General features: G+C 39.9%; 1 protein-coding gene across 1 annotated transcript; it reads left to right on the top strand.

Annotated features, from left to right (window-relative positions):
* The first annotated feature begins 6728 nt into the window (after positions 1-6728).
* On the top strand, positions 6729-8163 carry IQCF2 (IQ motif containing F2). The gene is made up of 3 exons (XM_007105950.1): positions 6729-6746; positions 6924-7025; positions 7780-8163. Exons 1-3 carry the CDS (start codon positions 6729-6731, stop codon positions 8161-8163), a joined length of 504 nt encoding a protein of 167 aa, XP_007106012.1.
* The last annotated feature ends 6649 nt before the right edge of the window (positions 8164-14812 follow it).

Raw genomic sequence — 14812 nt, forward strand, 5'->3', positions numbered from 1 at the left:
TTTCATCACTTTAAGTATATCATTCCACTGCCTTCTGGCTTGTAGCGTTTCTGCTGAGAAATCAGCTGTTAACCTTATGGGAGTTCCCTTGTATGTTATTTGTCGTTTTTCCCTTGCTGCTTTCAATAATTTTTCTTTGTCTTTAATTTTTACCAATTTGATTACTATGTTTCTCGGCATGTTTCTCTTTGGGTTTATCCTGTATTGGTCTCTCTGCGCTTCCTGGACTTGGGTGGCTATTTCCTTTCCCATGTTAGGGAAGTTTTCGACTCTAATCTCCTCAAATATTTTCTCTGGTCCTTTCTCTCTCGCTTCTCCTTCTGGGACCCCTATAATGCGAATGTTGTTGTGTTTAATGTTGTCCCAGAGGTCCCTTAGTCTGTCTTCATTTCTTTTCATTCTTTTTTCTTCTGTTCCGTGGCAGTGAATTCCACCATTCTGTCTTCCAGGGCACTTATCCCTTCTTCTGCCTCAGTTATTCTGCTATTGGTGCTCTCTAGTGTATTTTTCATTTCAGTTATTTGTATTGTTCATCTCTGTTTGTTTGTTCTTTAATTCTTCTAGGTCTTTGTTAAACATTTCTCTCATCTTCTCAATCTTTGCCTCCATTCTTTTTCCAAGGTCCCGGATCATCTTCACTATCATTATTCTGAATTCTTTTTCTTGAAGGTTGCCTATCTCAACTTCATTTAGTTGTTTTTCTGGGGTTTTATCTTGTTCCTTCATCTGATACGTAGCCCTCTGCCTTTTCATCTTGTCTATCTTTCTGTGAATGTGGTTTTTGTTCCACAGGCTGCAGGATTGTATTGTTTGTAGATTTTTTGTTGATGGCCATTCTGACTGGAGTGAGGTGATAACCTCATTGCAGTTTTGATTTGCATTTCTCTAATGATTAGTGATGTTGAGTATCCTTTCATGTATTTGTTGGCAATCTGTGTATCTTCTTTGGAGAAATGTCTATTTAGGTCTTCTGCCCATTTTTGGATTGGGTTGTTTGTTTTTTTGATATTGAGCTGCATGAGCTGCTTGTAAATTTTGGAGATTAATCCTTTGCCAGTTGCTTCAATTGCAAATATTTTCTCCCATTCTGAGGGTTGTCTTTTCGTCTGTTTATGTTTTCCTTTGCTTTGCAAAAGGTTTTAAGTTTCACTAGATCCCATTTGTTTACTTTTGTTTTTATTTCCATTTCTCTAGGAAGTGGGTCAAAAAGGATCTTGCTGTGATTTATGTCATAGAGTGTTCTGCCTGTGTTTTCACCTAAGAGTTTTATAGTGTATGGCCTTACATTTAGTTAGACCAGATAGACTTAAGTGATATTTATAGGACATTCCATCCAAAAGCCGCAGACTACACTTTCTTCTCAAGTGCACAAAGAACATTCTCCAGGATAGATCACATCTTGGGTCACAAATCAAGTCTCAGTTAATTTAAGAAAATTGAAATCATGTCATGCATCTTTTCCAACCACAATGCTATGAGATTAGAAATCAATTACAGGAAAAAAAAAACTAAAAAACACAAACACATGGAAGCTAAACAATATGCTACTAAAAAACCAATGGATCACTGAAGAAATCAAAGAGGAAATAAAAAATACCTAGAAACACATGACAACGAAAACACGACGACCCAAAACCTATGGGATGCAGCAAAAGCAGTTCTAAGAGGGAACTTTATAGCTGTACAATCTTACCTTAAGAAACAAGAAAAATGTCAAATAAACAACCTAACCTTACACCTAAAGGAACTAGAGAAAGAAGAACAAACAAAACCCAAAGTTAGTAGAAGGAAAGAAATGATAAAGATCAGAGCAGAAATAAATGAAGTAGTGACAAAGAAAACAATTAAAAAAAAGATTAGTGAAACTAAAAGCTGGTTCTTTCATAAAATAAACAAAATTGATAAACCCTTAGCCATACACATCAAGAAAAAAAGAGAGAGGACTCAAATCAATAAAATTAGAAATGAAAAAGAAGTTACAACTGACACCAGAGAAATACAAAGGCTCATAAGAGACTACTACAAGCAGTTATATGCCAATAAAATGGACAACCTGGAAGAAATGGACAAATTCTTAGAAAGGTACAGCCTTCCAAGACTGAACCAGGAAGAAATAGAAAATAGGAATAGACCAATCACAAGTAATGAAATTGAAACTGTGATTAAAAATCTTCCAACAACAAAAGTCCGGGACCAGATGGCTTCACAGGTGAATTCCGTCAAACATTTAGAGAAGAGCTAGCACCTATCCTTCTCAAACTCTTCCAAAAAATTGCAGAGAGGGCTTCCCTGGTGGTGCAGTGATTGAGAATCTGCCTGCCAATGCAGGGGACACGGGTTCGAGCCCTGGTCTGGGAAGATCCCACATGCCACGGAGCGACTGGGCCCGTGAGCCACAGCTACTGAGCCTGCACGTCTGGAGCCTGTGCTTCACAACAAGAGAAGCCGCGACAGTGAGAGGCCCGCGCGCCACGATGAAGAGTGGCCCCCGCTTGCCACAACTAGAGAAAGCCCTCGCACAGAAACGAAGACCCAACACAACAAAAATAAATAAATAAATTAATTAATTAATTAATTAGAAAAAATTTTTTTTTATTGCAGAGAAATGAACACTCCCAAGCTCATTCTATGAGGCCACTATTACCCTGATACCAAAACCAGTCAAAGATACTACAAAAAAAGAAAATTACAGACCAATATCACTGATGAACATAGATGCGAAAATCCTCAACAAAATATGAGCAAACAGAATCCAGCAACACATTAAAAGGATCATACACCATGATCAAGTGGAATTTATCCCAGGGGTGCAAGGATTCTTCAATATAGGCAAATCAATCAATGTGATACACCATATTAACAAATTGAAGAATAAAAACCATATGATCATCTCCATAGATGCAGAAAATGCTTTTGACAAAATTCAACACCCATATATGATTAAAAACTCTCCAGAAAGTGGGCATAGAGGGAACCTACCTCAACATAATAAAGGCCATATATGACAAACCCACAGCAAACATCATTCTCAATGGTGAAAAACTGAAAGCATTTCATCTAAGATCAGGAACAAGACAAGGATGTCCCCTCTCACCCTATTATTCAACATTGTTTTGGAAGTCCTAGCCAGGGCAATCAGAGAAGAACAAGAAATAAAAGAATCCAAATTGGAAAAGAAGTAGTAAAACTGTCACTGTTTGCAGATGACATGATACTATACATAGATAATCCTAAAGATGCTACCAGAAAACTACTAGAGCTGATCAATGAATTTGGGAAAGTTGCAGGATACAAAATTAATACACAGAAATCTCTTGCATTCCTATACACTAACAGTGAAAGATTAGAAAGAGAAGTTAAAGAAACACTCCCATTTACCATCACAACAAAAAGAATAAAATACGTAGGAATAAATCTACTTAAGGAGGCAAAAGACCTGTACTCAGAAAAGTATAAGACACTGATGAAAGATATCAAAGATGACACAAACAGATGGAGAGGTATACCATGTTCTTGGATTGGAAGAATCAATATTGTGAAAATGACTATACTACCCAAAGCAATCTACACATTCAGTGCAACTCCTATCAAATTACCAATGGCATTTATCACAGAATTAGAACAAAAAATTTTACAATTTGGATGGAAACAAAAAAGACCCCAAATAGACAAAGCAATCTTGAGAAAGAAAAATGGAGCTGGAGGAATCAGGCTCCCTGACTTCAGAGTATACTATGAAGCTACAGTAATCAAAACAGTATGGTACAGGCACAAAAACAGAAATATAGGTCAATGGAACAGGATAGGAAGCCCAGAGATAAACCCATACACTTTTGGTCACCTAATCTATGACAAAGGAGGCAAGAATATACAATGGAGAAAAGACAGTCTCTTCAGTAAGTGGTTCTGGGAAAATAAGACAGCTACATGTTAAAGAATGAAATTAGAACACTCCCTACACCATACACAAAAATAAACTCAAAATGGATTAAAGACCTAAATGTAAGGCCGGACACTATAATACTCTTAGAGGAAAACATAGGCAGAACACTCTATGACATAAATTGCAGCAAGATCTTTTTTGATCCACCTCCTAGAGTAATGAAAATAAAAAACAAAAATGATAAATGGCATCTAATTCAACTTAAAATCTTTTGCACAGCAAAGGAAAGCATAAACAAAACAAAAAGACAACCTTCAGAATGGGAGACAATATTTGCAAAAGAAGCAACCAACAAGGGAATAATCTCCAAAATATACAAACAACTTTTGCAGCTTAATGTCAAATAAACAAGTAACCCAATCAAAAAATGGGCGGAAGATCTAAATAGACATTTCTACAAAGAAGACATATGGATGGCCAAAAAGCACATGAAAAGATGCTCAACATCACTAATTATTAGAGGAACGCAAATCAGAACTACAATGAGGTATCACCTCACACCAGTCAGAATGGCCATCATCAAAAAATCTACAAACAATAAATGCTGGAGAGGGTATGGAGAAAAGGGAACCCTCCTACACTTCTGGTGGGAATGTAAATTGGTGCAGCCACTATGGAGAACAGTATGAATTTTCCTTAAAAAGCTAGAAATAGGGCTTCCCTGGTGGCGCAGTGGTTGGGAGTCTGCCTGCTGATGCGGGGGACGTGGGTTCGTGCCCCGGTCCGGGAGGATCCCACGTGCCGCGGAGCGGCTGGGCCCCTGGGCCATGGCCGCTGGGCCTGCGCGTCTGGAGCCTGTGCTCCACGGCGGGAGAGGCCGCAGCGGTGAGAGGCCCGCGTACCACAAAAAAAAAGAAAAAAAAAAAAAAAGCTAGAAATAGAACTACCATATGACCCAGCAATCCCACTCCTAGGCATATACCTGGAGAAAACCATAGTTCAAAAAGATACATGCAGGGACTTCCCTGGTGGTTGAGTGGTTAAGACTTTGCCTTCCAATGTAGGGGGTGTGGGTTCAACCCCTGGTCAGGGAGCTAAGATCCCACATGCCTTGCAGCCAGAAACCAAAACATAAAGCAGAAGCAATGTTGTAACAAATTCAATAAAGACTGTAACAATGGTCCACATCAAAAAAATCTTAAAAAAATAAAAGATACATGCACGCAAATGTTCATTGCAGTACTATTTACAATAGCCAGGACATGGAAGCAACCTAAATGTCCATCAACAGAGGAATGGATAAAGAAGATATGGTACATATATACAATGGACTATTACACAGCCATAAAAAAAGAACAAAATAATGCCATTTGCAGCAACATGGATAGACCTAGAGATTGTCATACTGAGTGAAGTAAGTCAGACACAGAAAGACAAATATCATATGATATCACTTATATGTGGAATCTTAAAAAAAAAAGGGTAAAAGTCACGGATGTAGAAAACAAACATGGTTACCAGGGGATAAGGGGGAGGGGAGGATAAATTGGGAGATTGGGACTGACATATACACACTACAATATATAAAATAGATAATAAGGACCTACTCTGTAGCACAGGGAACTCTACTCCATACTCTGTGATGGCCTATATGGGAAAAGAATCTTAAAAAAAAAAAAAGGAGTGGGTATATATATATGTATAACCGATTCACTTTGCTGTACACCTGAAAGTAACACAACATTGTAAGTCAACTATACTCCAATAAAAAATTTTTAAAAAAGAAATTCTCTGCTTAGAAATAATCATAGTAATAAATAACTCAGGCAATAAACATTAAGAAATGCTAATCTGAAGGTGTGACCAAGATGGTGAAGTAGGAAGACCCTGAGCTCACCTCCTCCCACAAGAATACCAAAATTATAACTATTTACAAAGCGACTATCTATGAGAATGACCTAAAGACTAGCAGAAACGATTTTCCACAACTAAAGATATGAAGAGGAACCACAACGAGATGGGTGGGAGGAGTGGAGTCAGTATAGTCAAGACCCACACTCCAGGGTGACAACCCACAAACAAAAGGATAATAATGATTACAGAGGTTCTCCCCAAGGAGTGAGGGGCCTGAGCCCCACACAGGGCTCCTTCGCCTGGAGATCCTGCACCGGGATGATGAGCCCCCAGAATTTCTGGCTTTGAAGTCCAGCGGGCCTTGTGTGTGGGAAAGCTGGAGGGCTGTGGGAAACTGAGACTGTTCTTAAAGAGCTCACGAAAAATCTCACATGCTCTGAGACCCAGCACAGAGGCAGTAATTTGAAAGTAATTTGAAAAATATCAGCTTTTAAATTTAGCTTCCACCACTCATTTTTGTTTTCTATTTAATTAATTTTAAGCTTTTTTTTTATTTTACTGCTTTCTAGATTCATCTAGTCTCTCTAGTTTCCTATGGCATACTGAGGTACTGAAACTTGAATCCAGGGAAGACAGGAAGTGCTAAGTCTGAGGAGACACTAGAGAGCTGTATGGAGCTATCCTGCCATGGTCCCTCCTGCCCTCCTGTGTTGACTGATAATGAGAAAGGATGTGGATGGGCCTCACTGGAGGAACAGCACCCAAGTGCCCTATCTTTCCACTCTGAGTTCGGATACGTCTCTGACAGAAGGGAAGTGGACAGGTAATACAAGTTCCCGTGGAGCTTGTTTGTGAGGAAGACTTAACTTATGTGGCATATATCCTAATGCTGATGTCATAAAGCAATTGTTAACTCATAGCTCCCCGCCTCATATTACTCATGTCAGACCTTGGGAAGTAGAGAAATAAAGGAACCATCTAGAGACAAGCCATGGGGGTTCGATTTTGTGTAAGAGACGTGGCCAGATCCACTCGGCAGGCTTGAGGGTGGGTGGGAATCACTCTGGACTTCACAGCTTTTGGGAAAAAAGAGGATGCTGAGGCAGTGGGTATCTTTGTGCAGAGCTATAGGGAGAAACAGTACTCTTAGCTCATCCATTCATTTCCTGTTTAATTCTCATGACAGACAGACGGCAATTTAATTTTAATTGTGATTGAGGATTCCAAAGAAGAAATTAGGTTGAAGCAGAAGAAGCAGCAGAAGCAGAAGGAGCAGCAGAAAAAAGAGGTAAAATCTCCATATAATTAACAGATATCCAGAACATTTATGTCAGTGTCATGAGGGTGTGGAATTGTGCCTCTTAGGGATCCAGAGCTTAAAGTAATCAGGAGTCAATTCAATACTGGCTTATTTTTCCTCCACTTCCTTCTCAGCATGAACTCTCTGGGTCTGGGTTTGACTGTGACACAAAGTGTGAATGGAGAGAAGGAAAGTCATCAAGAAATGCATGAGCTGGGAGATGAGGATGTGAGGACTCTGAATTAGAAAGTAGAATGTTCACAGTATGGGGAGGCTGGGAGTAGAATATGTGATGAGGTTGTTAAAAACTCACCGCCATATTGAAATACACTGTGTGGCAGAAAGAAATCAGCCAATGGGACTAGAATTAACAGGGAATACCAGGCAAAAGCATTATGAGGCCAAACCTCCCAAACCCAATAAGCACTGAAGAGGTAGAGTATAACTAAGTCCCTCACATTCCTAATGCACCCTCCTAGTTACTAATGGTTTTTCTCTTGATCCATGCACCTGTGAGGTAGTCAAGAGGAGGATGCTATGACTCTGAGGGCAAGGTGATGTGTCCATGTTGGCAGAGGAGGACTCACCACCCAGGGCTTCTGCCTCTTAGTCAGTGTCCTGCTAACTCCCCTGAAGTCTCCAAAGAAGGGCTGACTGTTAAAAGAATCAAGGTCCTTTCCAGGAATATCCTAGAAGTTGGTGGCAGGAAGTTCCCTGAGTGGTCTCTCTTATCTCTGCCTAGAAAAATATAAAAGAAAGAATAAAAGCAGCCAAGAAGATCCAGGCCTGGTGGCGTGGCACCCTGGTACGCCAGACATTGTTACATGCAGCCCTCAGGGCCTGGATCATTCAGTGCTGGTGGAGACTGACAATGGACAGGCTGCGGCAGAAGAAGCGGAGGGCAGCCCTAATTTCCTACGCACACACAGAGAGGGCAGTGGTCAAGATCCAGTCTTTGGTCCGTATGTGGCGCATCCACTGGCGATACTGCCAGGTGCTCAATGCCATCTACATCATCCAGTACCACTGGCAATGCCACAACTGCCAGACCTGTGCTCTTCTCCGGGGCCACTGTGTAGTCACAGCCAATCACCTGCAGTTCCACATTGAAATCATCAACCCCTAAGGGATGGCAAGAAGCGGCACTGTCTCCTGTCCTCAGTAAAGGTCTAACCTGATCTGGTATGTCTCATGGTCTCCCCGCCAGCTAATGGAAATTTTAGGACTTAAGCCATGCTGCGTCCTCTTCTCCCTGGGAAAGAACTTTAGTGAGGTTTTCCCCTTGTGCCCATGAACCCTTTTCTGGACTGACAATTCCATATGCTACTTACTTAGTTGTCAAAACAGAAACCGAGGTCCTAGTCTAATATAACAGAGCCAGAAGTCCCAGTTCCCATCCCCAGCCCCATTCCTTTCTTCTCGCCGGGAATCTGCGAGACAGGTGAGCTACATCTTCCTGAAGACTTTGGGTACCTCTGCACATGAGAACAGACACTGAGGGTCTTCTCTGTCCGCCGGCAGTTGGGGATTGACTGGGATCTCATGCCTCAGACAAGGTATCTTTGGCAATCACCTAGTGAAAAGGCCAGCATGTGGCTGACTCTTCTGGTAGCAGTGCAGTGCAGCCCCAGGTAAAGGACAGGAGGCCGGCCTTAGTGATAGATGTGACTGGGCATGCTGACGAGCAGGTGATGACCCTGGGGACTGGTAGAAAACAGGAGTTCATGGCACTTCAACTCCATCTTCCCAATTCCCTTACCGGAACTCCTCTCCCTGAGGGCTGTGTAGCAAACAGGGCTCCCCCTGATATTACCTCCATCCCTACTCTTGTCTCCATTCTCACTCCCATGGTCATACTAAAGCAGTGCTATACTCAGTAGCAATTTCTGTGATGATGGAAATGTTCTGTATCAGTGCTGTCCAATCTGGTAGCCACTAGCCACACATGGTTGTGGAGCACTTGAAATGTCCCTGGTACAACTAAAGAATTGAATTTTAAATTGTATTTAAATTAATTTATGTTTAAATAGCCACATATGGCTAGTGGCTATTCCATTGAATAGTGTGGCTCTGGACCTTACCATTACCAATCAGTGTACTGTTGCCCAAATTGCTTTTTCTAGAGTTCCATTCTCTTTTTACTTTATTCTCTCCTTCCAGTTCACCTTTCAAATACCCCTAATAGAATGTTTCTTCAGATGTGATAAGGTCTTCCAGTCTATTGGCCCTACCAATTTTTTTTACAGCCATCACCCCTGACAAACCCTTGTATCTCTCTTTACCCGGTTCAGATTCTATACTTAATTATTGTAATCTCTCCCCTGAACAACTTGACTTCCCTTGGCCCTCTCTCTGCAAACGTGTGTGGGATGAACTTAATTATCTCCGCGCTGCTATGTGCCTGCAGAAGAGTGGCGTGGCTAGAGCAAAACAACCATGAGGCATGGTCTCAGTTCATATTCATGACTGCAAATCTTCATTGGACAAATTTCCCAATAAATTTCTCTGGTGGGTTTGCATTTCTTTTTTCTGAATTGAATAATTCATACCACCTCCTCTCCAAATGCCCAATTCTACTTCTCCCCTTGAACTCCATAATGATGATATATGTCACCACACACTTAACAGAAGAAATGGGAGCAGACTGGACCTCCATGTTCCTACCGCCTCATTCTCCATCCCAGCTCCATCTGGACCACACTTGCTGCCTTCCCTCCAGGTGAAATAAATGAAGGGTCTTTGATCCCATCAAAGGTTAACTCCTCCATTATCCTGCTGCCATCTCAAGGTGTTTGATCCTGCATTCATAACCCCACTATCCAAATTATCAATGTCTACCTCTTCCATCTTTAAAAAATATGATCTTAATCAATTTCTTTTCCAGTTCTCTGTTTCTCCTCATAGCAAATCATGCCATCACTGTTTCCACTTCTGTTCCTACTATTTTCTCTTCAGCCCATTCCAATCAGGCTTCTACCCCTCTTACTTCACTGACACTGCACTCATCAACATCACCAACATTCCAGGTGACCAAATCCAATGGTTAGTTCTCCATTCTTATGCATTCTCTCTACATTAGCCTACAGAGTTAATTACTCCCTTCTTATTGAAATACATAATATTTTAAAGGCAAACAACAAAAATCATACCACTTAATCCATAATACTTTAATATATACTTTAATAGATGAGATTTTTGTAAAAATATAACCTCAATACTATCATATCTATCAACAGTCACAATAATTCATAGAATATATATGTAATATCATATATCTTAATATCATAGAATATATATGTACCTACTAACTGAGCTTCAAGATACATAAAGTAGAATTCCCCTGTGCCCCTTTGTGGTCACCCACTACTCTCCACCAAACCCTAGCAACCACTGGTCTGTAATATGTACGTATTGTTTTCCCTTTTCCAGAATGTCATATAGAAGGAATAATAATTTGTAGCCTTTTGAATCTGGCTTCTTTCATTTAGCATAATGTGTCTGAGACCTGTGGTGTTGTGGGTACTCATTTGTTTTAATTGCTGAGTGGTATTCCATTGTATGGATGTTATCAGAAATTTTTACCAGTTGAAGGGCCTTGGAGTTGTTTCCAGTTTTGGGTGATTACAAATTAGTCTGCTATGTATATTTTTGTGTTTTTTTGTGTGAACCTAAGTTTTGCACTTTATTTGGTTAAAAACCTAGGAGTGAGAGCGTCCAATTTTGGTACAAGATGGTGTCAACTAATTTTCCCTTCTCCTCCCCTCTAAATACAAACTAAATACTCTGAAAATAATTCAACAATCATAAAAGGACTCTGAAATATGGAGAGATGGCAGATCATCTAGGAGTCTCAAGATTTTAAAAGGTACATCTAGATGAATTCTTGTTTTATCTGTCATACATCTCAGACTGGACACCAGATATGTCTGCAACCTAGAACCAACAACAGGCATAGGGAAAGCTAAACAAAACAAACAAAATAAGAAAAGCATGCTCTCTCTGGTCAAAAGAAGGGGAAGCCCAGCAGAGACGAAGCAGGGAGACCCATGCCTAGTGGCAACAGGAGACTGAATTGCCTACGGTACCCTTATAAGCCAACCCATCCCATGCCCCACACGCACTGGCAGCAACAGGCATGATCTGCTCACAACAGCAGCAACAGTGGAACCCAGGCTTATCCACCCACTCCACACCCCACATCCGCTAGCAGTGGTGACCCAGTCTGTCCTCAGCAGCAGTAAAAGCAGAACCCATGTGGGCCAACCCACTTCATTTCTCATCTGCTAACAGAAGCAGGCTTGATCTACCCACAGCAGCAACAGCAGAACCTGAGCAGATCAACCCATCTCCTACCCCAAACTAAATGGGGGGAGAGAGAGGTACAGGAGGTACTTCAGCTCCAACAGGCGTAGTGTATCCTGGCCTTCCAGTCAGTGGCAGAGGCAATCTAGACCTAGCAGCCCCTGGCCATCCAGCCAGCCACAGAAGAAGATCCAGAACAGGAACTTCCTGGCCCTCCACCCAACAGCAAAATGCAGTCCAGGTAGCCCTTCTCTCCTCCAGTGGCACCAGCAGAGACAGAGTGGGAAACCCACTGTCACCAGGTGGCCAATGAACAGGCCAGGGTATTGCTCTCTACCTCAGAAGTCCAACATCCTAAACCCTCCATCTAATGGCAAGAGGGAACCCAGGAAAATGGCTTCTACCTTGTAGGTGGCACCAGAAGGGATCCAGTGGAACCAAAAGAATAAAGCAGACCAGAATTGCATTGAAAGATCCCAGAAAAGAAAATTCTCATTGGAAACAGGGCCCACAAAAGTAGGCCAGCATCTACATACTAAACCTAAATAGGATGCTGCCTTCTAGAATAGAAGATTTAAATAGCATTGAGAGCCTCCTAATATAATATCCAAAATGTCCAGCATACAATGGAAAATCACTCATCATACCAAGAACCAATAAAAGTATGATGTTAAATGTGGATTCTCTTTATCAAGTTAAAGTTAGGTAGTTCCGTCTATTCCTAACTTGCTAAGAGTTTCCTTTTTATCATGAATGGGTGTTGGATTTTGTCAAATGGTTTTTCTGTTTCTGACTATATATAGTCATATGATTTTTCTTTAGCGTGTTGATATGGTGAATTGATTAATTTTTGAATGTTTGAAGTAGCCTTGCTTACCTGGGATAAATTTCTACTTGGTGCTGGTGTATAATTTCTTTTGTACCTTGTTGGGTTTGATTTTTACCTCTAAGTTCCTGAGAGATACTAATGTACACTTTTTTTAAAATTCCCTTTGTCTGATTTTGATATCAAGGTAATACTGACCTCATAAAAATTGGGAGCATTCTCTCCTTTTCTATTTCCTGGAAGACATTATGTAAAACTGGTGTGAAAATTCTTCTTTAAATATTTTGTAAAAATTCTTTAGTGAAGCCATCTGGGCCTGGAGATCTCTTTTTAGAGAGCTTTTAAATTACAAATTCAATTTCTTTAATGGCCAAGCGACTGTTCAGGTATCTGTTTCATCTGATTGGGTTGGTATTGTGTGACTTTCAAACAGGTGATCAATTTCTTTTAAGTTGTTGAATTTATGAGAATAAAGTTGCTCATAATGTGTTCCCTTATGCTTTTTTTAATATTTTATTTTTTAATACAGCAGGTTTTTATAAGTTATCCATTTTATACATTTTAGTCTATATATGTCAATCCCAATCTCCCAATTCATCCCACCACCACCACCACCACCCCAATTTCCCCCCATGGTTCCATACATTTGTTCTGTACATCTGTGTCTCTATTTCTGCCTTGCAAACCAGTTCATCTGTACCATTTTTCTAGATTCCACATATATGCATTAATATATTTGTTTTTCTCTTTCTGACTTACTTTGTATGACGATCTCTATGTCCATCAAACCTCCATACTGTTCTCCATAGTGGCTGTATCCATTTACATTCCCACCAGCAGTGCAAGAGGGTTCCCTTTTCTCCACACCCTCTCCAGCATTTGTTGTTTGTAGATTTTCTGATGGCCATTCTGACTGGTGTGAGGTAATACCTCATTGTAGTTTTGATTTGCATTTCTCTGTTCCCTTATGCTTTTAATGGCTGCCAGATCTATACTGGGGGGAATGGGAGAAAGTCTAGGCAAAAAGTTGTTAGACTTGACTGCAAACATACAATCCGTAAAAGGAAAATTGATACATTAGACTTGATCAAATTTAGAACTTTTGCTCTATGAAAGACCCTGTTAAGAGAATGAAAAGACAAGTTGCATGACAGGAGAAAATATTTGCAAACCACATATTTGATGCTCTTGTATCTAGAATATATTTTTATCATTTTTCCAGTTTTATTGAGGTGTAATTACAAATAAAAATTGTATATATTTAAGATGTACAACATGATGGTTTGATATATGTATACACTGTGAAATGATTACCACAATCAAGTTAACATATCCATTACCTCACAGTTACCTTTTCTTTAAAACAAGAACGCTTAAAAACCACTCTCAGCAAATTGCAAGTATACAGTTCAATATTATTATTATATTCACCATGCTGTCCATTAGATCCCCAAACTTATCATATAACTGAAAGTTTTTACCATTTAATAAACAGCTCCCCATTTTCCCCACCTCCCAGCCCCTAGTAACCACTGTTCAACTCTGTTAGATTCCACTTTGTGAGATTGTACAGTATTTGTCTTTCTCTGTTGGGCTTATTTTACTTATGTCCTCCATAAGGTCCTCCAGGTTCATCTATGTTGTCACAAATGTAAGGATTTCTTTCTCTTTTTATAGCTGAAAAATATTTCATTTTATATGTGTATCCATTCTTCCTTTGATAGAAAGAGGGTATTTCCATAGCTTGGCTATTACGAATAATGCTACAGTAAACATGAGAATGCAGATATCTCTTTGATAAAGTGATTTTATTTCCTTTGGATATATACCCAGAAGTAGGATTGCTAGATCATAAAGTAGTTTTATTTTGAATGTGTTGAGGAACCTCCATACTGATTAACATAATGACTGTACCAACTTACATCCCACCAGCAGTGTATACAAGGATTCCCTTATCTCCACACCCTCGCCAACACTTGTTATCATTTGTCTTTTTGATAATAGCCATTCTAACAGGTGTGAGGTTATATCACATGTGTTTTGACTTGCATTTCCATTATTAGTGGTGTTGAGTAATTTTTAATCTACCTGTTGGCCATTTGTATGTCTTCTTTGGAAAAATGTCTATTCAGGTGACTGACCATTTTTTAATTAGGTTTGGTTTTGTTGTTGTTGTTATTGTTTGTTTTTGTTTTTCTTCATTATTGGATTATATGAGTTCCTTGTATATTTTGGCAATTAACCCCTTATCAGACACATGTTTTACAAATATTTTCTCTTGTGCCATAGGGTGCTTTTTTGTATTGCTGATTGTTTCCTTTGCTGTGCAGAAGTTTTTAATTTGCTGTAGTCTCACTTGTTTATTTTTGCTTTTGTTGCCTGTGCTTTTGAGGTCATATCCAAAAAAATCATTGCCAAGACCAATGTCAAGCAGTTTTTCCCGTTTTCTTCTAGGAGTTTTGTGGTTTTAGGTCTTGCACTAAAGTCTTTGATCCACTTTGAGTTGATTTTTGCAAATGGTGTAAGGGAAGGGTCCAATTTCATTCTTTTGCATGTGGATATATAGTTTTCCCACCAGTTATTGAAGAGACCATTCTTTACCAATTGTATATTGTTGGCTCCCTTGTCAAATATTACTTCACCCTAC

This window comes from Physeter macrocephalus, chromosome 18 (assembly GCF_002837175.3).
Source record: "Physeter macrocephalus isolate SW-GA chromosome 18, ASM283717v5, whole genome shotgun sequence".
NCBI classification, from domain to species: Eukaryota; Metazoa; Chordata; class Mammalia; order Artiodactyla; family Physeteridae; genus Physeter; species Physeter macrocephalus.

What these genes read in the sequence shown, in the direction of transcription:
- IQCF2 (XM_007105950.1), top strand. An exon ending in AGGAGCAGCAGAAAAAAGAG is followed by an intron (nt 7,026 to 7,779) that starts GTAAAATCTCCA and finishes ATCTCTGCCTAG; the next exon opens with AAAAATATAAAAGAAAGAAT.